The sequence below is a fragment of the Hemitrygon akajei genome, chromosome 19 (genome assembly GCF_048418815.1).
Source record: "Hemitrygon akajei chromosome 19, sHemAka1.3, whole genome shotgun sequence".
Taxonomy (NCBI): domain Eukaryota; kingdom Metazoa; phylum Chordata; class Chondrichthyes; order Myliobatiformes; family Dasyatidae; genus Hemitrygon; species Hemitrygon akajei.
This window is the reverse complement of record NC_133142.1, coordinates 60,495,176-60,522,146: the sequence shown is the minus strand read 5'-3', so window position 1 is coordinate 60,522,146 and position 26,971 is coordinate 60,495,176. Positions and strand designations below refer to the sequence as shown.

At 43.3% G+C, this 26,971-nt stretch overlaps 1 protein-coding gene across 8 annotated transcripts in view; it reads right to left on the bottom strand.

The window, feature by feature from the left end:
* cacna2d2a (calcium channel, voltage-dependent, alpha 2/delta subunit 2a) overlaps positions 1-26,971 on the bottom strand; it is a 904,752-nt gene that overhangs the window by 94,789 nt on the left and 782,992 nt on the right. For 6 of the 8 annotated variants that reach the window (XM_073072600.1, XM_073072591.1, XM_073072592.1 and 3 more), the window contains 6 exons: positions 19,550-19,621; positions 13,254-13,315; positions 8,498-8,574; positions 7,776-7,793; positions 6,910-6,970; positions 6,327-6,424 (listed from right to left, as the gene is read on the bottom strand). In XM_073072600.1, coding sequence (XP_072928701.1) covers positions 6,327-6,424; positions 6,910-6,970; positions 7,776-7,793; positions 8,498-8,574; positions 13,254-13,315; positions 19,550-19,621 — 388 coding nt within the window. The remainder of the gene's footprint in view (positions 1-6,326; positions 6,425-6,909; positions 6,971-7,775; positions 7,794-8,497; positions 8,575-13,253; positions 13,316-19,549; positions 19,622-26,971) is intronic. The other 2 variants (XM_073072594.1, XM_073072595.1) reach the window with 1 other exon arrangement.

The following is a 26,971-nucleotide window of genomic DNA, read 5'->3' as shown; positions in this document are numbered from 1 at the left end:
TGCTAGTACAGATAATGAACTGCCTTCATACAATGGTTTCGACCATTACATCCTCCAAATCTTCATTTTCATTGAAACATTCAAGATAATTGGCAATACCTTCAAATTCTTCATAGGTCCTAACTTGTTGAAGTAATGATATCATTTTGGAGTTAATTCGGAGCAAGAAGGTTGTGAGTGAACTGCTGATTTTTCGGAACGAAGGGAGTTTTTTACTACTCGGGTTAAAGAGAGGCGAGACTGCGCAGGCGCATGACATCAGCCAGTAGAGCGCGAAAGGTTTAAAAAGACCGCTGTATCCAGCAGGTAGTGGAGTGAGAGGCAGCAGAGTGACAGGGCTTTGACTCAACGGGCTTAGGCAGTAATGAGATGAGGCAAGGTAGGAAGTATGTGTGCGAGGCCAGTTTTCTGACCTCGGTGTCAGATGTGGAGGGTCCTGGAGTCTCCCAGCCTCCCAGATGGCCATATCTGCACCAGGTGTGTTGAGCTGCAGCTCCTAAGAGACCAAGTTAGGGAACTGGAGATGCAGCTCGATGACCTTCGCCTGGTCAGGGAGACCAAGGAGGTGATTGAAAGGAGTTATAGGCAGGTGGTCACACCAGGGCCATGGGAGACAGACAAGTGGGTTACAGTCAGGAGGGGGAAGGGGAAGAGTCAGGTACTAGAGAGTATCCCTTTTGCTGTACTCCTTGACAATAAGTACTCCTGTTTGAGTACTGTTGGGGGTGACAGCCTACCTGGGGCAAGCGGCAGTGGCCTGGCCTCTGGCACAGAGTACGGCCCCATGGCTCAGAAGGGTAGGGAAGGGAAGAGGAAGGCAGTAGTGATAGGAGACTCTATAGTTAAGGGGTCAGACAGGCGATTCTGTGGATGCAGGAAAGAAACACGGATGGTAGTTTGCCTCCCAGGTGCCAGGGTCTGGGATGTTTCAGATCCATCCAAGTTATCTTGTGGTGGGAGGGAGAACAGCCAGAGGTCGTGGTACATATTGGTACCAATGACATAGGTAGGAAAAGGAAAAAGGTCCTGAAAAAAGACTACAGGGAGTTAGGAAGGAAGTTAAGAAGCAGAACCACAAAGGTAGTAATCTTGGGATTACTGCCTGTGCCACGCGAAAGTGAGAATAGGAATACCATGAGGTGGAGGATAAATGCGTGGCTGAGGGATTGGAGCAGGGGGCAGGTTAGCTCACAAATAGGGAAAGCTTGGAGACAGTGCAAGTGGGAGGATAGGCAGGTGATAGAGAAAGGAAGCGCTCAGACCGAAGGCTTGAGATGTGTCTATTTTAATGCAAGGAGTGTTGTGAACAAAGCGGATGAGCTTAGAGCGTGGATCAGTACTTGGAGATATGATGTGGTGGCCATTACAGAGACTTGGATGGTTCAGGGACAGGAATGGTTACCTCAAGTGCTGGGTTTTAAATGTTTCAGAAAGGACAGAGACGGAGGCAAAGGAGGTGGGGGCATGGCACTGTTGATCAGAGATAGTGTCACGGCTGCAGAAAAGGTGGACGCCATGGAGAGATTGACTACGGAGTCTCTGTGGGTGGAGGTTGGGAACAGGAAGGGGTCAATAACTTTACTGGTTGTTTTTATGTGTGCTGGCGCGTGGCCTAGTGGATAAGGCATCAGTCTAGTGGTCACTGGTTCGAGCCTCAGCTGAGGCAGTGTGTTGTGTCCTTGAGCAAGGCACTTAACAGCACATTGCTCTGCGAGGACACCGGTGACAAGCTGCTTGGGTCCTAGTGCCCTTCCCTTGGACAACATCGGTGGCGTGGAGAGGGGAAGGCTTGCAGCTGGGCAACTGCCGGTCTCCCATACAACCCTGCCCAGGCCTGCACCCTGGAAACCTTCCTAGGTACAAATCCATGGTCTCACAAGACTAATGGATGCCTATTGTTTTTTATAGGCCTCCCAATAGTAACAGGGATATTGAGGAGCAGATGGGGAAACAGATCCTGGAAAGGTGTAATAATAAGAGTTGTCGTGATGGGAGATTTTAATTTCCGAAATATCGATTGGCATCTCCATAGAGCAAGGGGTTTTTATGGGGTGGAGTTTGTTAGGTGTGTTCAGGAAGGTTTCATGACACAGTATGTAGATAAGCCTACAAGAGGAGAGGCTGTACTTGATTTGGTATTGGGAAATGAACCTGGTCAGGTGTCAGATCTCTCAGTGGGAGAGCATTTTGGAGATAGTGATCATAATTCTATCTCCTTTACAATAGCATTGGAGAGAGATAGGAACAGACAAGTTAGAAAAGCGTTTAATTGGAGTAAGGGGAATTATGAGGCTATCGGGCAGGAAATTGGAGGCTTAGATTGGAAACAGATGTTCTCAGGGAAAAGTACGGAAGAAATGTGGCAAATATTCAGGGGATATTTGTGTCGAGTTCTGTATAGGTACGTTCCAATGAGACAGGGAAGTTACAGTAGGGTACAGGAACCATGGTTACAAAGGCTATAATAGATCTAGTCAAGTAGAAAAGAAAAGCTTACAAAAGGTTCAAAGACCTAGGTAATGTTAGAGATCTAGAAGATTATAAGGCTAACAGGAAGGAGCTTAAGAAGGAAATTAGGAGAGCCAGAAGGGGCCATGTGAAGGCCTTGGCGGGCAGAATTAAGGAAAACCCCAAGGCATTCCACAAGTATGTGAAGAGCAAGAGGATAAGGCGTGAAAGAATAGGACCTATCAAATGTGACAGTGGGGAAGTGTGTATGGAAGTGGAGAAAATAGCAGAGGTACTTAATGAATACCTTACTTCAGTATTCACTATGGAAAAGGATCTTGGTGATTGTTGTGCTGACTTGCAGCAGACTGAAAAGCTTGAACATGTAGATATTAAGAAAGAGGATGTGCTGGAATTTTTGGAAAGCATCAAACTGGATAAGCCGCTGGGATGAGATGTACCCCAGGCTACTGTGGGAGGCGAGGAAGGAGATTGCTGAGTCTCTGGCAATGATCTTTGCATCATCAGTGGGGCCAGGAAAGGTTCCGGAGGACTGGAGGGTTGAGGATGTTGTTCCATCATTCAAGAAAGGGAGTAGAGAAAGCCCAGGGAATTATAGACCAGTGAGTCTTACCTCAATGGTTGGTAAGCTGATGGAGAAGATCCTGAGGGGCAGGATTTATGAACATTTGGAGAGGTATAATATGATTAGGAGTAGTCAGCATGGCTTTGTCAAGGGCAGGTCCTGCCTTATGAGCCTGATTTTTTTTGAAGATGTGACTAAACACATTGATGAAGGAAGAGCAGTAGATGTAGTGTATATGGATTTCAGCAAGGCATGGGATCCAAGGGGACATTGCTTTGTGGATCCAGAACTGGCTTGCCCACAGAAGGCAAAGAGTGGTTGTAGACTGGTCATATTCTGCATGGAGGTCGGTCAGCAGTAGTGTGCCTCAGGGATCAGTTCTGGGAACCTTACTTTTTGTGATCTTTATGAATGACCTGGATGAGGAAGTAGAGGATGGGTTAGTAAATTGGCTGATGACACAAAGGTTGGGGGTGTTGTGGATAGTGTGGAGGGCTGTCAGAGGTTACAGCGGGATATTGTTAGGATGCAAAACTGGGCTGAGAAGTGGCAGATGGAGTTCAACCCAGATAAGTGTGAAGTGGTTCATTTTGGTAGGTCAAATATAATGGCAGAATATAGTATTAATGGTAACACTCTTGGCAGTGTGGAGGATTAGAGGAATCTTGGGGTCCAAGTCCATAGGATGCTCAAAGCAGCTGTGCAGGTTGACTCTGTGGTTAAGAAGGCGTAAGGTGTATTGGCCGTCATCAATCGTGGAATTTAATTTAGGAGCCGAGAGGTAATGTTGCAGCCATATAGGACCCCGGTCAGACCCCACTTATAATACTGTGCTCAGTATTGGTCGCCTTACTACAGGAAGGATGTGGAAACCATAGAAAGGGTGCAGAAGGGATTTACTAGGATGTTGCCTGGATTGGGGAGAATGCCTTATGAGAATAGGTTGAGTGAACTCGGCCTTTTCTCCTTGGAGCGATGGAGGATGAGAGGTGACCTGATAGAGGTGTATAAGATGATGAGAGGCATTGATCGTGTGGATAGTCAGAGGCTTTTTCCCAAGGCTGAAATAGTTACCACAAGAGGACACAGGTTTAAGGTGCTGGGGAGTAGGTATAGAGGAGATGTCAGTGGTAAGTTTTTTACTCAGAGAGTGGTGAGTGCGTGGAATGGGCTGCCGGCAACGGTGGTGGAGGCGGGTATGATAGGGTCTTTTAAGAGGCTTTTAGGTAGTTACATGGAGCTTAGTAAAATAGATGGCTATAGGTAAGCCTAACAATTTCTGAGGTAGGGACATGTTTGGCACAACTTTGTGAGTTGAAGGGCCTGTACTGTGCTGTTGGTTTTCTATGTTTCTATTTCATTTTCACTCCAGGCATCTCCAAGCCTGAATGCTTAAAACCATAGTGAGCAAAATAGTTCTGAATTGCCTTACTGCTTCTTTCTCACCAACTGTAAGTGACAATAATCACTGCTTTTTGAACACAAACACAAACAACTGATGCTATTTAAAATCTGTTGTACATAATGTGGAGGATGAACCAGCATACAGGGAGGTTCCTCCCACAATAGGAGGGGGTGAATAAATTTGTAGGGTGTTTTGAAAGCACAATAGCAATACAGCTGGTGGGGAGATTGACTCAGATGAGAATGGCAAGTAAAGCAAGTCCAGTGGGCCAAGCAGACTGAGGCAGTTTAGGGGCATGGGAGGGCTGGCAGGCTTAAATACATTCTCACGTGAAAGTTGGTGATATATCAGTGACAGAGAAATTTTTGGAAATATATTCAAAGGGATAGCATTAATCAGCATGGGATTGTCCTGGAAACATGCTATCTCATTAATTTGATATAAGTTTAAAGATTGACGAAGGCAGGCTGGTCAACATTATCTATGTGAGCATTTGATAGGTCCTACGTGATAGGTTGCCCAGAAGGTTAAGGCACAGGAGACATGATGTTAACTGGCTAATTGAATCCAAAATTGGTTTGGTGATAGGAGGCAGAGGTGATGTTAGAAGGATGTTTTCCTGAATGGATATCGATTACCAGTTGTGCGCTACATTGATAAATCTGTAGATGACACAAAGGTTGGTGTTGTGGGTGCTGTGGAAGGATGCCTAAGGCTATAGCAGGGTAGAGTTGGAAAGTTGGATAAAGCATTGGCAGATGGAATTTAATCCTGACAAGTGTGAGCTGATGTACATATATGTTGCAATGAAATCCATAGTTCACTAAGATGGTGGTGAAGGATAAAAGCATAAAAGCTGGGATGTCATGTCAAACTTTTACAAACCAGTGGTTATGCGGCACTTGAAGTATTGTGTGCAGTTCAGCTATAGGAACAATGTGATTGCACTGGAGAGAGTGCAGAGGAGATTCTCCAGGATGTTGCCTGGACTGAAGGACTTTTGTCATTGGAGGTGCTGGATAGGCTGGGCTTGTTTACCCTTGAATGGAGGAGGCTGACTATGGATTTTTTTTTTCCCTGTAGTGAGGGTGTTTAAGATCAGAAGGCACAGGTTTAAGGTGAGAGAGAAGAAGTCTGGAGGGGATCTGAGGGGAATGTCTCCCACACTGAGAACAGTTGATATCTGGAATACACTGCTAGAGGATGTGATAGAGAGAGATACATTCTCAACAACACTTAACAATACTAGCATCTAGACAAGTACTTGAATACCAAGGCATGGAAGGCCAGCAACCTGATGTGAATAAATGAGATTAGAGTGGGTATCTACAACAACCAGCATGCAACAGGCCCTGCTGCTGTGGTTTACTGTATGACTGTAAGTCAGAAAATACCCATCTTTAGTGAACTTTGTTATTTGTATCAACAAGGGTAACCCTCCAATGAAGTTCACATTGCTTTGTCCATTCCTTGAATGAATAGCTGCAGGCTGTTCACAAAGCCTACAAAGTTGATCAGCATGATATCCACCCTTAATGTAAGAACAGTACTTAAAATATACTTTTGCAAGAGATTAGATGAAATCTCCCTGGGTAAAGTGAATCTGACCCCAGCGAGAGGTTAGATGAAATGCAAATATCAGACCTGCCCCTTTCCGTGTCAGTGCCTTAGACAACATTACTCTTATCTGCACAAGGGAATTAACTTGGAGATAATCTTTATAGTTTCAGGACTGTGGCTCCTTTTAATGTCAGTAAGTGCACCACTTAACAGACTGTAGGTCAGTCGTGGTCTTTGATTGTATAAAGACTGAATAATGCAGCAATACAATCAGAAAGCCTACAGCTGCCAGTCCTAAAGTGTCCTCCTGAAGAGCATCGTACTCACAGTTTTTGGAGTCAGGGGTGTACTTATCCATCAGCGCGATGAAATTGAGTAACAACTCGGTATTGTTGTCTGACTTGACTAGGTCCTTGCAGTATTCCCTAGGAGGAAATCCAAGTGTAAACACATTCCATGAGGGTAAAGTGGACACTGGCGTGGAAGAGACAGTGACAAGCCCTCACCCTCAAACCCCTAGGGTGTCACTCTGGTACAGGGAGAGGACAGTGATATGGAGGAGGATCATGCTGCGGAGGTTTCCCTATTCCTTAACACAGACAGCCGGGCAATTACTGCTTACCATGCAGGGACAGGTGCCTTTAGGGAGTGGCCACAGCAGCCTGTGCATATGCCAGTGATTTCATAATGGTGAGCCACCAGGCCAAAGCAGGAAGATGCCCATTCCAGAGGAGGTACAAAAACAGGTCACAGCACTGGTGGGAGGCAGAGGGTGATGAGCAGGGTGGTGGCAGTGGTGTCAACTGGCTGATGGCATGTAAAGATTTGGGCTGCGTGGTGCATGATGAATGGTACAATGGGCAGACAGCGTGAAGTGACTGGGCAAGCGCGCACACATACACACAGCTACCTGGGAGCAATGAATACATGTCCCACGGTCTCAAAGGAGCTGGGTAACAAGGATTCAAAATCTGCAATAAAAAGGAACATTATCTGGGAACTACTGGCGAGGGGGAGGAGCACTGTTTCAGACATCTTATCGTCAGCACAGGAGAGGAGAAGAAATTACGCAGTTCATAAAAAATGAGGTAGAGAGATTGATCTGCGGGATCGAAGCAAACCTCAGGAGAACAGTTGTAGCCAATATGTTGCCCAGAAAACAAATTAACTTATGGAGCACAGAAATATTCGCCAATAAAAATGAGGTAATTCAGTCTTTTAGGACTATAAATAGTTTTAGGTAATTACCATTACATTTTTTTCACTATCTTCTATTCCACCAATTATAGCCAGCTACTGAATATCACTCAATAGGCATCAACATGGCCAAACTCTCCACATTACATGGAGACAATCAAACTGTGTTTTAAAAGGGTGGAGCATAGGATCCAGTTACAGACTAAAGGGGAGGAAGTGAATGGGGTGGGGTCCAAACAGCACTGATATCTCTTCAGCATCATTGAAGGGAAAGGGGGACAGGATGGGGAAGAGGGGTTAGTTAGTGAGAGAGGAAGAAAGAAAGAAAAAGAGAGAGAGCAGGACATTAAAGTTTCATACAAGAGGAAGCAAGTAACTAAAGGGAAAATATTCAGAGCAATGCAAAGGAAATTTCTAAGCCATTGTGGACATAACAAGACAGTGCACCAAGAGGGTTGGAAAAGGAAATTTGAGAAAGGGTCAGACGGGCAGGTAAATGGGCAAGCAGGCTGGGTGCAGTGGGGGGATAGGCACCGAACAAAGAGGGTGAGGGGAGGGGACCGAGATTAAGATACTTGCCCTTGCTGTTGTTTTGGACTGTGTGAATCCATCATAGAGAGAGAAAGCAGAAAAAAAGGGGTTGGGTAGGAAGGGGGTCACAAACAATATTTTATTCAATTACTATTTGAATAAAAATATTGTGTATAAATATACTGAGAATCTTGCAACTGACAAAATAAAAATCTCCAAAGAGCAAACAAACAGTTGCAAACATCTAGACCGATAGCTCTAGGTGCTCTGCACACAAGGCCAGCATGCGGTGGCCAAGGGCAAATGATTCCAAAGCTTTAGCAAACACAGCAAGCAAGTCCATACAATCCGGAGAAATTAAATTAAAAAAATAAAACAAATTAACAGAATGAAACAAAAAGCAAGAAAGAAACTGAAACCCAAGCAGAGCATGGTGAAAAGCATGCACATTTTCACAGACTCTGCATGGTTCGCTGCTTCAGAATCATTGTATATTCGAGAAGAAAGCAAGAGAAGGAGAGCCCAATTTTTGCCTCATAACCAGCTGGTTGGAATGTTAATTTTACATTGACTTTATTTTTTTGCTGCATTGCAAAATGCGGAGATCCACCATCTTCATGAAGCCTCTGTGTAATTGGCTAAACTCGGATAGTGAGCGGGGAAGCTTGCTTTCTATCAGTGCATTAGTTTTCTGCAGCCCAGTGACAGCTGGCGTGTCTGCAGGTTCAAGATCAGGCCAAAGGGCAGACAGACTGGCAACATATACTTACACTGAGCTTGAAGGATTTGGTCATCCAGCTTGGCATGAATATAATATTTACTATACGGCGGCAATACAAGAGCCAGGCTGGAAAGAGAACAGAGAGACAATGTCACAACTGGGTAGTCAACCTGGTTTCACTGATGAACATGTTTTCAAAGATTAACTTTATTTGTCACATGTATATCAACGGTGAAATCAAATCAACAAGCATGTGCGGGGACAGGGGGCAGTCTGCAAGTGTTGTCGTGCTTCTGGTACCACGTTCACACCTCACTAACCCTAATTGTACGTCTTTGGAATGTGGGAGGAAACCGCAGCACCCAGAACAAACCTATCTAGTCACAGGGAGAACATACAAAATCCTTACAGGAATTGAACCCGAATCTTACAACTGGCACTGTAATAGCAGAACACTAATCACCACACTGAACTCTGCTACTTCCATGGCATAATAATACATTTAGAACCATAGAAACATAGAACACTACAGCACAGTACAGGCCCTTCAGCCCTCCATGTTGTGTCGACCCATATAATCCTTAAAAAAAAAGTACTAAACCCACACAACCCATAACCTTCCATTTTTCTTTCATCCATGTGCCTGTCCCAGAGGCTCTTAAATACCCCTAATGTTTTAGCCTCCACCACCATCCCTGGCAAGTCATTCCAGGCACTCACAACCCTCAGTGTAAAAAACTTACCCCTGATGTCTCCCCTAAACTTCCCTCCCTTAATTTTGTACATATGCCCTCTGGTGTTTGCTATTGGTGCCCTGGGAAACAGGTACTGACTATCCACCCTATCTATGCCTCTCATAATCTTGTAGACCTCTATCAAGTCCCCTCTCATCCTTCTACGCTCCAAAGAGAAAAGTCCCAATTCTGCTAACCTTGCTTCATATGACTTGTTCTCCAAACCAGGCAACATCCTGGTAAATCTCCTCTGCACCCTCTCCATAATATCCTTCCTATAATGAGGTGACCAGAATTGAACACAATCTTCGAGAAGTTGGTAGGTTGGTGGATACATTAGTGAACTAGAGTGACACGACTATAAATAATAAGAGTTCAAAGCTTATCACAGCAGCCTGGGAATTTGAATTAAGTGGAGAAAAAGGACTTTTCAGTCAAGGTGACCATGAAACCACTGGAATAGCACAACTGTCAGGCAGTTCATGAATGTCCTTTAGATTTGATGTCTTTCAATATGTTGTCTTTACTGGCTGAGGGCAATGCAATTTTGGACTCATTGCAATTTGATTGACTCTTTGATTCTCAAATTCTTTCTGAATTGGCCTAACAAGCCATTTGAATATTTCAAAGCCTCTTTTGCACAGACATCCTGCTTCATGGACTGCAGCAGTTGAAGAGAGGGGCTGTCCAATACCTTTTCAAATGGTATTAGTTGTGGAGAGATATAGCAAGGGCACAGGCCCTTTGGCCCGCCAAATCCATGCTGAACATCAACCACCTGAATACATATTAATTCCACATTAAGAATTCCGACCTAAAAGTGCATTGAATTAGGCCTCCTTGAATTCTTTTGATCACGTGTCTGCATGTCTGATCCTCTCTTTTGAAGCTCAAAAGTCTCTCCAGTTTATTTCTTACCTGATCTCCTCAGTGGTTGAAGATCACTGCAATGGGGCCATTTTGTTTTGCACAATGCCCAAGGACCCCTGCATGGCAAAACTTTGAAGTCTCTTCAAGAGTCTATGCTTTAGGTCTCTGCTCCACTTCATGGAATAAGATAACGAATGCAGTGACAATACAATGGTAGGCAGCATAGGGTTACATGGACTTAACCGAGAGAAGGACTTCAATGGTCTGAGTGATCACAATGGTGGGCAGTAAAAGGGTTTGTGCATTACGTGAAGTCACCTCAATGGAGGGAAAAGCAAGGCCTTGTCATACATGAAAGATTTGAGTTGCAAGTGCTGTATTGAGTAGAAGTGCCAAGGCTCTGGTTTGTGAGGCTTTGGAGAGAGGAGGATGAGAAGAAAACAGGTAAGGTTTTCCTTTGACCTGTTCATCCAATTAGAGTAGCTGGGATGGCAGTTAGGGCAATGGTCCCGTGACTTCACCTATGCATAGGAAGTGCAACAAGCTGCAGTTTCTGACTAACCGTATTAAGGAAATTTATCTGGAGCTGGACATACTTAGGATCATCTGGGAAGCTGGGAGCATTACAGATAAGGGTTTTAGCAAGGTAGTTGCACCTAAGATGCAGGCAGCAGATAACTGGATGACTGCCTGGAAAGACAGAGTGAAAAAGCAGATAGTACATGCCTCCCTGTGGTCATTCCCCTCAACAACAAGTATACTTTGGATAACATACACGAAATGCTGGAGAAAATCAGCAAGACAGGCAGTTTTGCTGAGTTCCTCCAGCATTTTATGTGTGTTGCTCAAGATCTTCAGCAGACTCTCATGCTTAAGACTTGCTTATTTGGATATTGCTTATTGGGGTGGGGGGGGGGGGAGTGCAGAGAGGCACCTATCATGACTTAGCAGTGGCAGTCAGGTCAGTGGTACTGTGACTGGCTCTGAGGCTCAGTGGGCAGGGAGAAGCCAGGAAGGGCAACACTGATAGGAGGCATGTTAGAGGGAGAGGCAGGAGATTCTGTGCCAGGATTTCTGAAGTCACAGGGCGAAGGCATGAGAATGGTGTTGAGAGGGATGATTCAGCCACAATGGAATCAGATCAGAATTGATGGTCTGAGTGACCTAATTTCTTATATCTTATAATTTCTATGTCTTATGGCCTTATAATGTATTGCCCCTTAGATGCCTGGGTCAAGGCAGCTTCTGAACAGGAGAGTAGGCAGCCAGAGGCTGTGGTGCAGATTGGTACCAATGACATAGGTAGAAAGGGAAATGAAGGCCTGTGCAGTGAGAATAGGGAGTTAGTAAAGAGGCTGAAAAGCAGGACTTCAAAGGTGTTAATCTCTGGATCATATTTGGTGACACATGCCAGTCAGGGCAGGAACAGACAGATAGAACAGATGAATGTGTGGGGGCAGGATATCAGGTTCTTGCATCACTGAAACCACTTCTGGGGCAGGATAGACCTGTACAAGAGGGACACGTTGCACCTTAATTGGTGGGGAAGTTTGTTGGTGCTACTTAGGAGGATTTAAACTAGTTCAGCAGGAGGATGGTAGCCAGAGCACCAGGTCATAAAGTGGAATGACTGAGAGATGTCATGACCTGTCAGTGCGGAAGAACAGGCAGGAGCAAGGCAATTGACGTAATGAAACAGACAGGTTGAAATCTGTTTATTTTTACGTTAACTAACTGAACCATGCTCTTTAGTTCTTCACCCTTATGCTTAGTCGATAGAGGGACAAAGCTGGACACTTAATGTTGTAAGGATTCATGGTGCGGGGCTCATCTACTCTGTATGTAGAATTCGAAAACATGAAATATGCAATTGCTCTGAGGAGATTTATACTACAAGAAGAATAAGGAAGCGAATGTAAGGTTGAGGAAGCTAAACTCAAAAAGAAACCTTGAGGATTATAAAGATACTAGACTAGGGCTTGGGAGGGGAATTTGGAGAGCAAGGAGGGGCCATGACAAACTCTTACCAAGCAGGATTAAAGAGAATCCCAAGGCAATCTATGCAGGGCCTAATTAGGAACAGACAGCATGGTTTTGAGTCATTAAGTCATGTCTTCATTTCTAGTTTGACTTATTTTGAGGAGGTGATGAGGATGATTGATGTAATTTGAGCTGTGGACGCTGTCTACATAGATTTTTAGTAAAGCAATGGACTAGTTCCTACATGGTAGACTCATCCATAAGATTAAGAAGCTGGAATCCTCTGTGTCCTGATTCTGAATGAGTTTGCCCAAGAGACATATGAGAGAGGTTGACAGAGGGTAGTGATCAATAGGAATTATTCTGTCTGGAGGTCCATCTGCTGCATAAATTACTTGGATAAAAATGTGGGTTTGTATATTAGCTGATGATACAAAGATTATTGGTGTCGTGGATAGTGTAAAAGATTGCCAGTGGGATATAGATGAGATACAGATGTAATAGGTGAAGTTTAATATGGCCAAGTGTGAGATTTACACTTTGGGTGACCAAGTGACAGTAAAGTGACAGCACACTATTAATGGTTGGACCCTGAACAGTGATGATATGCAGAGGGATTTTGTCCCTGAAAGTGGCTGCACAGATTGACAGGGTGGTAAAGATGGCATACTGCATGCTTGCCTTTATTAGTTGAGGTATTGAGTTCAAGAATCAGGAAATTATGTTGAATTTTTATAAAACTCTGTTTAGGTTGTATTTAGGGTATTGCATTCAATTCTGGTGTCCCTATTATAGGAAGGATACAGAGGCTTCAGAGAGAGTGTAGAAGAGGTTTACCAGATGCAGCCTGGATTAAAGAACACATGCTCTAAGGAAAGGTTGGATAATCTAAGGTTGTTTTCTCTGGAACAGCAGAAGCTGATAGAAGACCTGGTAGGATTTTATAAAATAATGAGAGGCAAAGACAGGGTATGCAATCATGCCCTACCTTTCCTCATTTTTACAACATTTGAGTCAATCCTAATAAGAATAGATGTTAATAAATCTCAAACCTCACAGTAAGAAATACTGTAGTTCTCTGATATAGAGTGATAAATGCTTCTAAAATACCCAGCATCAGAGCTCAGGCCTACACTCCTTGGCCACAATGGAACAGCCACCAAGTAATACTGCTGGGGCAGGTAACAATTCCAGAGTTAAGGATTGAGGCAAACATATTACCTGTAATCAGCAGTTTGAATTGGGATCCATGTGTATGTCCTATCTACTTCATCAATATATCTCTGAAAAAAGAAGGAGTACCAATTATTTGTATTCATATGATAGGCACCTGTATTCAAAGGATTGACTGGTAATTCACTGGATTTAACTTGAGCAATTTGTTTCTTCACCAAGAGCTAGCCTGACATCCAAGTTTTAAATTGTAGACTACTTCTCTCAACTCTGATAGTTTCCATTCACAGATCAGTGAATATAAAGTATTAGAAATCTGAAGGAGTTCCCAGGATTTCAGCTCTTTGCATGTGAGAGATAAAGAGCTATAGACTCAAACAGCAATACGGCACAGATACAGGTCGTTGAGTTCAGTCCATATCTCTTTAGCCCTGACCCTGCACATACCTATCCAAGTGCTTCTTAAATAATAGTACTTGCCCCAAGCACGTCCCCTGGCAACTCATTCCACAGGGGTTGGTGTTGGGATCAGTGTGAAGAAGTTGCTCCTCTGGTCCCTTTTCAATCTTTCTCCTCTCATCCTAAATCTAGTTTTGGATTCCCATACTCTGTGGAAAAGACAGTCACTGTCCACCTTATCTATAAACCCTCATGATTTTATAAAGCTCTATAAGGCTACCTTTATTCTCCTATACTCCAAGGAATGAAGACCTGGCCAGCCTCTCCCTCTAACTCAGGCCCTCTAAATTGTTTCTACATTCTTTCCAGTTTAATTATGTCATTTCTATAACAGTGTTGTCAAAATTGCACACAGTTCTCAAAGTACGGCCTCAGCAACGACTTACACAACTGCAATATAATGACCCATCATCTTACTTGATGCCCTGACTGAGGAAGGCCTTGAGTGCTTGGTGATGGTGCCAATGCTTGCTTTTTTTGCCAGTGGGGAGAGAGGATTATTGTTCGCTGCTGCTTACGTGTGGGAGGGAGGGGAGCTGGGGGGGGGGGGGGGGACTTTGATCCATGTTTAACTGTCGTTCATTCTTTGGGGCACTTCTCTGTTTTTGTGCAAACACGAGGAAATCTGCAGATGCTGGAATTTCAAGCACCACACACAAAATGCTGGTGGAACACAGCAGGCCAGGCAGCATCTATAGGAAGAAGCACTGTCGACGTTTCGGGCCGAGACCCTTCGTCAGGACTAACTGAAAAGAAAGATAGTAAGAGATTTGAAAGTAGGAGGGGGAGGGGGAAATGTGAAATGATAGGAGAAGACATGAGGGGGAGGGGTGAAGCTGAGAGCTGGAAAGGTGATTGGCAAAAGGGATACAGAGCTGGAGAAGGGAAAGGATCATGGGACGGGAGGCCTAGGGAGAAAGAAAGGGGGAGGGGGAGCACCAGAGGGAGATGGAGAACAGGCAGAGTGATGGGCAGAAAGAGAGAAAAAGAAGGAGGAGGGGGAAAAGAAACTAAATATATCAGGGATGGGGTAAGGAGGGGAGGAGGGGCATTAACGGAAGTTAGAGAAGTCAATGTTCATGCCATCAGGTTGGAGGCTACCCAGCTGGTATATAAGGTGTTGTTCCTCCAACCTGAGTGTGGATTCATCTTGACAGTAGAGGAGGCCATGGATAGACATATCAGAATGGGAATGGGACGTGGAATTAAAATATGTGGCCACTGGGAGATCCTGCTTTCTCTGGCGGACAGAGCATAGGTGTTCAGCGAAACGGTCTCCCAGTCTGCGTCGGGTCTCACCAATATAGAAAAGGCCACACCGGGAGCACTGGACGCAGTATACCACACCAGCCGATTCACAGGTGAAGTGTCGCCTCACCTGGAAGGACTGTATGGGGCCCTGAATGGTGGTGAGGGAGGAAATGTAAGGGCAGGTGTAGCACTTGTTCCGCTTACAAGGATAAGTGCCAGGAGGGAGATCGGTGGGAAGGGATGTGGGGACAAATGGACAAGTGAGTCGTGTAGGGAGCGATCCCTGTGGAAAGCAGAAAGAAGCGGGGAGGGAAAGATGTGCTTGGTAGTGGGATCCTGTTGGAGGTGGTGGAAGTTACGGAGAATTATATGTTGGACCCAGAGGCTGGTGGGGTGGTAGATGAGGACAGGGGGAACCTGTTCGTGGATGTTTGCGAAGAAAAAGCATTTCAGGATGTATATTGTATACAGTTCTCTGACATTAACTTGGACCTTTGAACCTGTAAATTAACCTTCTAAGGGTCTTGCACAAGGACTCCCAAGTCTCTCTGCACCTCTAATGTTTGAACTTTTTCCCCATTTAGATAACAGTCCGTACTATTGTTCCTTTTACCAAAATGCATTAACATAACATTTCCCAACACTATTCCATCTGTCACTTCTTTGCGCATTCTTCCAATTTGTCTAAGTCTGGCTGCAATCACATTGTTTCCTCAGCTACCTACCCCCTTCACTTATCTTCATATCATTCGCAATCATTCTATTCCATTATCCAAATCATTGACAAGCATTGTGAAATTTGCAATTTTCCAGTCCTCCAGGACCATGCCAGAATCGAGTGATTCTTGAAAGATCATGACCAATGCATCTGTTATCTCTTCAGCAACCTGTCTCAGGACTCTGGGATGTCATCCATCTGGTCCAGGTGACTTATCCAACTTAAGACCTTTCAGTTTGCCTAGCACTTTTTCCTTTGTACAAAGTAATAGCAATGGCACTCTCTCCTGCTCTCTGACACCCACGGACCTCTGGCACACTGCTATATTTTCCACAGTGAAGACAGATGTAAAGTACCCATTAAGTTCATCTGCTGCTTCTTTGTCCCCCATTACTACCTCACCAGTATCATTTTCCAGTGGTCCAATATCAACTCTCCCTTCCCTTTTACTCTTTAAATAACTGAAAAAAAAATTATTATCCTGCTTTAAATTATTGGCTAATATGCCCTCATATTTCATCTTTTCCCTTCTTATAGCTTTTTTAGTTGCCTTTTGTTGGATTTTAAAAGCTTCCCAATCATCTAACTTCCCATGTACTTTTGCTACATTATATGCCCTTTCCTTGGCTTTTATGCAGTTCTTAATTTCCTTTGTTAGCTACAGTTGCCTACCCCTGCCATTTCAGAACATCTTCCCCTGTGAGACATATCTATCCTGTGCCTTGTGAACTATTCCCAGAAACTTCAGCCATCTCTGCTCTGCTGTTATCCCCACCAATACCCACCTATGAAAGCTCCTCTCTAATGCCTCTGTAATTCACTGTATTCCATTGCAATAATGATACATGTGATTTATGCTTTTCCCTCTCAAATTGTAGTATGAATTCAATGTTATTATGATCACTGCCTACAAAGGGTTCCTTTATGCTAAGCTCCCTAACAAGATCTGGATTATTACACAACACCTGATCTAAGAGAGCCTTTCCCCAAGTAGGCTGAAGCACAAGCTGCTCTAAAAAGCCATTGCGTAGCCATTCTACATATTTCCTCTCTTGTGATGCCACACTAACCTGATTTTCCCAATTCCCATTCATAGTGAAAACCCCATTACAGTTGAGTTATTACCCTTATTACATGTCTTTTCCAGTTCCCTTTGCAATCTCAACCCCACATCTGCTCTACTATTTAGAGGCCTATACATGATTCCCATAATGTTTTTATTTACCTTTGCAGTTTCTTAACTCCACCCACAAAGATTCAACATTCTTTGGCCTTTTGTCACCCCTTTCTAAAGATGTAATTTCATCTCTTACCAACAGAGCCTCTGCCTTCCTGCCTATCCTTTCAATATAAAGTATATCCTTTGATGTTAAACTCCTAACTATAGGCTTCTCTCAGCCACGACTCAGTGATGCCCACAACGTCAAACTGACCAATCTCTACTTGTGCCATGAGTTTAGCCACCTTATTCTGAATGCTGTGCACATTTAAAAACAGCACCTTCAGTCCTGCATCCTTTTGAATTTTGCCTCTATGATGCAATTTAGCAATTTGCTCTGTTTGCATTTGTACCCAATCATCAGCTTGTCCTTCCTTACATTCATGCTACATCCATCAGCTACCTGTAAACCTGCTGGCTCATCCTCAGCTCTATCATACTGATTCCCATCCCCCTGACATATTATTTTAAACCATACCCAACAGCTCTTCATCAAGTTCATCAGACACAACTCTCTACACCCAAAGCCATGCTGAAGCCTCCTAATCAGACTCTACGTATCCAAATGCTGGTAGATTCTGTCCCTCAGAATTCCCTCCACTAATTTCCTCACTACTGACTGAGCTGTGGTTTGCTGGCTTGTCCTTCATAAACTACAGAACGATCTTAGTCGCCTTCCCGTTTTCAGGAACTTCACCAATGGCTGATAAAGAAGCAAACATCTTGACAAGACATACAACTGGCCCCACAAAGTCAGGTCATGCCCTGAGAATTTATCCATTTTAATGTTCTTTAAGGCTGCAATTAACATTGATGATCAACTGATGCAGATGTTGCTGATCAACACTAGTGCATGTCAGGAGTGTGTGCTTAGCCCACTGCTCTACTCTCTCTATACCCATGACTGTGTGGCTAGTTATAGTTCAAATACCATCTATAAATTTGTTGACAAGTTGTTGATCGAATCTTAGATGGAGTGAGATATAACAACTAGTGGAGTGGTGTCGCAGCAATAAACTCGCAGTCAATGTCAGTAAGACGAAAGAGCTGATTGTGGACTTCAGGAAGGGGAAGATGAAGGAACACAAACCAATCCTCATAAGAGGGATCAGAAATGGAGAGAGTGAGTGGTTTCAAGTTCCTGGGTGTCAAGGTCTCTGAGGACCCAACCTGGTCCCAACATATCGATGCAGTTATAAAGAAGGCAAGACAGCGGCTATACATCATTAGGGGTTTGAAGAGATCTGGTATGTCAACAAATACACCCAAAAACTTCTGTAGATGTACCATGGAGAGCATTCTGACAGGCTGAATCACTGTCTGGTATGGGGTGGGTGGGGGGGGGGGGGGGAGGGGGGGATGGCTACTGCTCAGGACCGAAAGAAGCTACAGAGGGTTGTAAATTTAGTTGGCTCCATCTTGGGTACTAGCCTACAAAGCACCCAGGACATCTTCAAGGACTGTTGTCTCAGAAAGGCAGTGTCCATCATTAAGGATCTCCAGCACCCAGTGCCCTTTTCTCATTGTTACCATCAGGTAGGAGGTACAGAAGCCTGAAGGCACACACTCAACGATTCAGGAAAAGGTTCTTTCCCTCTGCCATCCAATTCCTAAATGGACATTAAACCTGTGAACACTACCTCACTTTTTAAATATATATTATTTCTGTTTTTGCATGATTTTTAATCTATTCAAATACCTATACTGTTACTTATTTATTATTTTTTTTTCTCTTCTTCTTTGATATTATGTATTCTATTGAACTGCTGCTGCTAAGTTAACCAATTCCATGGCACATGCCGGTGATAATAAACCTGATTATGATTCTGATTCAGTTACGCCATTGCTGTTAATATGAACATTCTCCACAGCATTTCCACTGGTTCCCCTTTTCACTTCAGCAACCAGGATTTTCTCCGGAGTAACACTGAGGAGGAATATTCATTAAGACAGAATGAAGAAGCTGACAATCCATGTACCCTTTATGAATGGAAAATATATCTTAAGCCTGTTCATATGTTTTGGGGAGATATTATGTATTATCAGCTCACCCTCTTCCCCAGAAGGAAGGACTTTTTTTTTAAGAAAGAGATTTTCAAAATGAAATACTGATGCTTTTGAGGCCCATGCTTTGCTTTGAAGTGTTTTTCAGTTTCATTGGTGGTAAAGGTCCCCTGTGATTCAATCAATGAAGACAATACTCAGTGTGGCAAGAAGGTATTTGGCTTGTCTATCACTTTATCACATCTCACACCTCAATATATTTTTTGTTTCTGAGTTATGTTAAAAAATCAGCAGTTGTTTATGCAATGACAGTGGGAAATGGTCCGTTTTTGGTTGTCCTGCACTACCAGAGAGAATCTGAAGCAAGCTACTTCCATCAGCACCATGCTGATTAGCCAGCCATATGCTCAAGTCCATCAATGTACAACTTCCTAACTCAAAAGACTAGAATGCCACTACAGAGAAGATGCCACATTTCAGCCTTCATTAGTTGGAAAGAATAGCACAGCCCGATGTCTCAATGTCTATACCTTTGCATTCATCTCTTTACCAATACCATGTTGCAGGATCACATCAGACTATTTCATGAACATTTAATTAGTTGGTGTTTAATTAGAAGGCCAACCTACTTCCTCATTGTCGCTGTTTATTAAAAAAAATACAAAGCTACATCCGAATGCTTAGATTACTTACCTCATCCAGGGACTTGGTTAGAGTTCGGATTGTCATATTCCCATATTTCTTATCAATCATGTTTCTCCGGATCTGTAGAAACAGAAATGAACATGGACAAGAAAAAGAAAAGGTATAACCTTTTGAAATTGTGATCCTTTCTTTAGAAATGGCTGTTAGTCAGTGAGAGCACTGGTTGCTGTTGGTGCTGAGGCCCTCTACTGGTTCAGATTGAATCTATCAGAGTGAGCATTTCAAGGATCAACTCTTTTAGCCATATACGTACATTTACATGCATTAGGAATTTGCTTTGCTGTGTTGGTCAGATTGGGAAAAGCACCAAGAAAAGGCAACAAAAATTCAACAATGATAAAAAATTAAAAAATCAATACGAATAAGATTAGAGGTCCCATGTATGGATAGGGAATAAAATATGCTTAAATACATAAATACTAGTAAATGCATTTACAATGTAAACAGCATTGCAAAAAGTGGTTTAAAATGTTTACAGTCCAGTGTAGTGATGGGCTAATAGAGGGGATGGGGGCAGGACTAACTAGATCAGATTAAATGACTGGGGGAAGAAACTTTTAAGATGATGTGAAGTATTCTGTCTTAATCGCCCTATAGTGCTTTTCAGAAGCAAGCTTTTGGAAAATGCAGAGCGCAGCATTGCTAGTGTCCACAAGGAATTTTCCTGCATGCATCTTTGTCCTGGACACATACAACTCCTGCAGTGATGATGGACTGCACCCAATGACCTTTTCTGCTGACCTGACAGTTTGCTGTCGTTTTGTATGTTGTGAAGGGATGCTGCACCAAACCAGTCAGTATTGACCCCAATATCAATGTGCTCTAAAAACAAGTATAATCTGAAGAACACTCAAACAACAGTTTGAAGTAGGCATTTCAGAATGAGATGACGTACAAAAATGGATTAGAAAAGATGACGAAGAGTTGGTGGACATCAGTCTCAGAAGAAAGGGATCCTTTGGGTGCTAATTGTGAGCATCTCTAATAAGAGAGAGAGAGGAAATACTGGAGACAGAGCAAGAATAAAGTAAGCTTTCTACAGAAATATCGACCAACAGGAAAGACTAGATGGGATGAGGTTCCTCTGAAAGGGATAGTCCTGGAGATGGCAATGGTGGCGTTTTTAAAGACACAGTGATCTGTGTCCTTGGAGTTGCAGCATCTGTGGATACAGCTGGGAATTTCCAGGACAGGTGAGTGCCATGAGTGCATTCTGGATTGAGATGACCATTATAAATTGAAACTGTAAATATTGTGTACAGAGAGCATTGTATCTATAAATAAATATGAAGATGGGGATCACAGGCAGTAAATGAGACTGGATTGCTGTCCAATGTGCCCATGTGGACTCATTGGTACAGCTATCCCTTCTTACCAAGACTCTAAGGCCAATCAAGAATCAAAAGATTAAAATCAAAGAACTCCAGGTCTTAGAAACCTGATATAAAAATCAAAAAAAAATGCTGAAGACACACAGCACAGATAGCATCTGTGCAAAGGAAAATGGTATTAATGCCTCGGGCTGAAGATTCTCCACTGGCACTGCAAAAGAAAGGAAATAAGTTAGTTTTAAGTAGTGGAGAATGTTGGGGAAGATTGATTGTACAAAGGGAATATTTCTGATATGGTGAGGTCAGGTTGCCATGAGATGAGCACTAGTGGAGTGAGATGCTTGATCATTTAATATGTGATGTTAGAAAGAGAGAATATGGCAAAAAAATCAGTGAGCTGTAAGGTGAGGCAGAGAGAAAGAGAAAACACCAGTGAAGGAATATGAGAGCTGAAAAATACGAGTTTTCAGGAATATATCAAGCAGTGTCGTGGAGACAGAGGCTGAGATAATATGACAAATTCACTGCAGTTCTGATACAGATGTAAAACAGGAGCTGTCTGAAAGTTGTTGAATTTAATCCTAAACCTAGAAGGTTGTAATGTACCCAGACAAAAAAAAAATGGCTGTCCTTGCTCACTGTGGCTTTGTCATTCATGTAGCAGTCCTGGGAAGGCAGCTCAGAGCAGAAGCAAAAAGTGGCAAGCAACAGAGACACAGGGTTGACCCAGCAGCTTCAATACCCTCACTTCCTTTAATTGAGCTGCATTTGCTCTTCACAATATGACTACTCTGCACTGGAGAAACCAAATGCAATCAGGTGACAATGTGACAATCTTGAGACCATAAGACCATAAGATGGCTAGATGGGAGATGCCAGAGAGTAGTGGTGGATAATTGTTTATCGGGATGGAGGCCGGTGACTAGCGGGGTGCCTCAGGGATCTGTTTTGGGCCCAATGTTGTTTGTAATATACATAAATGATCTGGATGATGGGGTGGTAAATTTTTTTAGTAAGTATGCTGATGATACTAAGGTAGGAGGTGTTGTGGATAATGAGGTGGGTTTTCAAAGCTTGCAGGGAGATTTATGCCGGTTAGAAGAATGGGCTGAACGTTGGCAGATGGAGTTTAATGCTGAGAAGTGTGAGGTTCTACATTTTGGCAGGAATAATCCAAATAGAACATACAGGGTAAATGGTAGGGCATTGAGGAATGCAGTGGAACAGAGAGATCTAGGAATAACAGTGCATAGTTCCCTAAAGGTGGAGTCTCATGTAGATAGGGTGGTGAAGAAGGCTTTTGGAACGCTGGCCTTTATAAATCAGAGCATTGAGTACAGAAGTTGGGATGTAATGTTAAAATTGTACAAGGCATTGGTAAGGCCAAATTTGGAATATTGTGTACAGTTCTGGTCACCGAATTATAGGAAAGATATCAATAAATTAGAGAGAGTGCAGAGACGATTTACTAGGATGTTACCTGGGTTTCAGCACTTAAGTTACAGAGAAAGGTTGAACAAGTTAGGTCTCTATTCATTGGAGCGTAGAAGGTTGAGGGGGGATTTGATCGAGGTATTTAAAATGTTGAGAGGGATAGATAGAGTTGACGTGAATAGGCTGTTTCCATTGAGAGTAGGGGAGATTCAAACGAGAGGACATGATTTGAGAGTTAGGGGGCAAAAGTTTAAGGGAAACACGAGGGGGTATTTCTTTACTCAGAGAGTGATAGCTGTGTGGAATGAGCTTCCTGTAGAAGTAGTAGAGGCCAGTTCAGTTGTGTCATTTAAGGTAAAATTGGATAGGTATATGGATAGGAAAGGAGTGGAGGGTTATGGGCTGAGTGCGGGTAGGTGGGACTAGGTGAGATTAAGAGTTCGGCACGGACTAGGAGGGCCGGAATGGCCTGTTTCCGTGCTGTGATTGTTATATGGTTATATGGTTATATAGGAGCAGAATTAGGTCATTCAGCCCATTGAGTCTGCTCCACCATTCCATCATGGCTGATCCTGAATCCCACTCAACCCCATACACATGCCTTCTCGCCATATCTTTTGGTGCCCTGACCAATCAGGAAATGATCAACTCTTTGGCTAAGGAAATTCCTCCTTACTTCTGTTCTAAAAGGATGCCCCTCAATTTTGAGGCTGTGCCCTCTGGTTCTGGATACCCACATCATAGGAAACATCCTCTCCATATCCATCTTATCTAGTCCTTTCAACATTTCGCAGGTTTCAGTGAGATCCTGCTGCATTCTTCCAAATTCCAGTGAGTACAGGCCCAAGGCTACCAAAAGCTCCTCATATGTTAACCTCTTCATTCCTGGAATCATCCTCATGAACATCCTCTGGACTCTCTCCAATGACAACACATCCTTTCTGAGATATACGGCCCAAGACTTTTGACAACATTCCAAATTTGGCCTGACCAGTGTCTTATAAAGCCTCAGCATTATCTCCTTGCTTTTATATTCTACTCCCCTTGAAATAACTGCCAAAATTATATTTGCCTTCTTGACAACAGACTCGACCTGTAATTTAACCTATTAGGAGTCTTACACAAGGACTCCTAAGTCCCTCTGCACCTCTGATGTTTGAACCCTCTTCCCATTTAAATAATAGACTGCATTATTGTTCCTTTTACCAAAATGCATCATCATACATTTCCCAACACTGTATTCCATCTGCCACCTTTTTGCCCATTCTCCAATTTGTCTAAGTTCTGCGGCAATGGCATTGCTTCCTCAGCACTACCTACCACTCCACCTGTCTTCATATCATCCGCAAACTTTGCCACAAAGCCATCAATTCCATTATCCAAATCACTGACAAACAATGTGAAAAGTAGTGGTCCTAATACTGACCCCTGAGGAACATCACTTGTCACTGGCAGCCAACCAGAAAAAGCCCCTTTATTCCCACTCACTGCCTCTTGCCTGTCAGCCATTGCTCTATCCATGCCAGTATCTTTCATGTAACGCCACAGGATTTTATCTTGTTAAGCAGCCTTATGTGTGGCACCTTATCAGATACCTTCTGAAAATCCAAGTAAATGATGTCCACTGCCTCTTCTTTGTCCTCCCTGCTTGTTATTTCCCTGAAAAACTCTAACAAGATTTCAAGGTCAGACAAGATTTCCCTTTACAGAAACCATGCTGACCTTGACTTTGTTATCATTGGTCTCCATGTACCCTGAAACCTCATCCTTAATGATAGACTCCAACTCTTCCCCCACCACTGAGGTTAGGCTAACTGGCATATCATTTCCTTTCTTTTGCCTTCCTAAAGTGTGGAGTGACATTTGCAATCTTCTAGTCCTCCGGGACTACATCAGAATCAAGTGATTCTTGAAAGATCCTGACCAATTCATCTGTTATCTTTTCAGCAACCTCTCTCAGGACTCTGGGATGTAGTCCATCGGTCCAGGTGACTTATCCTTCTTAAGTCCTTTCAGTTTGCCTAGCATGGGAGCCGGAAATGACAAGTAATAAGGGTAATGACACAATTGTAATGGGAGACTTCAATATGCAAGGGGATTGGAAAAATCAGGTTGGTGTCATGCAATCTCAATTCCACATCTTGGCTACTATTTGGAAGTCTATATATGATAACCATAATGTTTTTTTCTACTCTTGCAGTTTCTTAACTCCAACCACAAAGATTCAACATTCTCTGACCCTATGTCACCTCTTTCTAAAGATGTAATTCCATCTCTTACCAACAGAACCACACCACTGCCTATGCCTTCCTGCCTGGCCTTTTGATACTAAATATATCCTTTTGATGTTAAGCTCCCAACTATGGCCTTCCTTCAGCCATGACTCAGTGATGCCCATTATGTCATACTGACTAATCTCTAATTGCACCACAAGTTCATCCACCTTATTCTGAATGCTATGCACATTTAAATATAACACCTTCAGTCCTGCATTTTTCACCCTTTTGAATTTTGCCTCTGTGGCACAATCCACCTCTTTGCTCAGTCTCTTTACATTTGTACCCAATCATTGGCTTGTTCTTTTCTTACATTCATGTTACATCCAGCATCTGCTGACTCTTCCTCAGCTCTATCATCCTGGTTCCCATCCCCCTGCCATATTAGTTTAAACTGTTCCCAATGGCTCTGTTAAAGCTGCCTGCAAGATTATTGGTACCCCTTGGATTCAAGTGCAACCCATTCCTTTTGTACAGGTTCAACCTGCCCCTGAAGACATCCCAATTATCCAGAAATCTGAATCCCTGCCCTGTGCTCCAATTCTTCAGCCATGCATTTATCCTCCACTTCATTCCATTCCTATCCCTATTGTCGTGTGGCACAGGCAGCAATCCTGAGATTACCACTCTCAAGGTCCTGTTTCTCAGTTCCCTTCCTAACTCCCTACATTCTTTTTTCAGGACCTCCTCCCTTATTCTACCAATGTCGTTTGTACTAATATGTACCGTGTCTTCTGGCTGCTCACCCTCCAGTTTCAGGATATTGTGGACACGTTTGGAGACATAGCGGACCCTGGCACCTGGGAGGCAAACTACCATTCGTGTTTTCTTTTTGTGTCCACAGAATCGCCTATCTGACACACTAACTCAAGAGTGCCCCATGACTGCTGCCATCCTCTTCCATTCTCTACCCTTCTGAGCCACAGGGCCGGACTCTACTCAAAGGCACATCTGCTGTGGCTTCTCTCAGGTAGGTCATCCGCCCAATTGTTGGAGCATCTATTGTTGAGAGAGACAGCCACAAATGTGCTCTTCACTATCTGACATTCTCCCTTCCCTCTCCTGAGAATCACCCATTTATCTTGGGGGACACATGCTGTTTGGTCTGTAATACCGACCCTGAGCTACCTTCTACTTCGATTCACCACCCTGTGGCCTCCTGCACTGCCTTGAAGAAGAACACCCCATCTGCTTGGGCACCTTGTAGCTTTCCATACTCAGTGTTTTATTAAATGGCACCTGTTTACTTGTCTTCTCTGGCTACAGTATATCAGAATTAGTCTTTCCACCCTAGGTCATGGACTCATAGGTTGCTCCGGTATAGAAACAGGCCTCTCAGCCACTGGGTCTGCACCAACCATCAGCCATTCAGATACACTAATTCTATACTAACCCCATTTTACTTTCCTCTTACTCCCTTCAACTCCCCTCTTGCTTCTACCACTTACCAACACAAAAGGGACAACTGTCTGTGGTAGCTTAACCTGCTAAGTTATTGATATTGGATATTGGCTCAGTAATTCTCTCACCTTTGCACAGCTTGATGTATCTCTCTCTCTCTCTCTCTCACACACACACGCATACACACATCTGGGTACATTACAGCTTGCTATGGCATCTACTCTGCACGTGACCACAAGTAACTGCAGAGAGTTGTGGACAGAGCTCAGCACATCACGGAAACCAGCCTCCCCTCCATGCACTCTGTCTACACTTCTCACTGCCTCAATAAAGCAGCCAGCATAAAGAAAGACCCCACCCACCTCAGACATTCTCTTTTCTCCCCTCTAACTTTGGATAGAAAATACAAAATTCTGAAGGCAAATACCACCAGGCTCAGGGAAAGCTTCTACTCTGCTGTCATAAGACTTTTGAATGTTTCCCAAGTTTGATAAGATGGATTCTTGTCTTCAAAACCCTATCTCATTGGGACCTTACATGTTACGGTCAACCTGCACTGCACTTTCACTGTATTGTAATACTTTATTCTACATTATGCTCTTGCTTTATGTAGTATTGCCTCAATGCACCATTGTAATGAATTGATCTGTATCGATGGCATACAAGACAAGTTTTTCCTTTTACCTTGGTATATTTGACAATAATAAACCAGTTTACCATTTAAACTTGCATGGAGAAGTGAATATATTCATTTTAGGAGAAGCTCGATAAACGCATGACAAGCATAGAATTAAATGATATGCTGAGGTGTTTAAACATAGAAATCTTGTTGAAGGCAGACAAAGCTACAGTGTACTGGAGAAGTTTCACACAAACCTTGACAGTTTCTTTAATGTCAGGACCTATCAGAATTTCATGGTGGTGAAGTGGTGTTACATCCAGATACTTAAATTCAAATACTGGCAAGA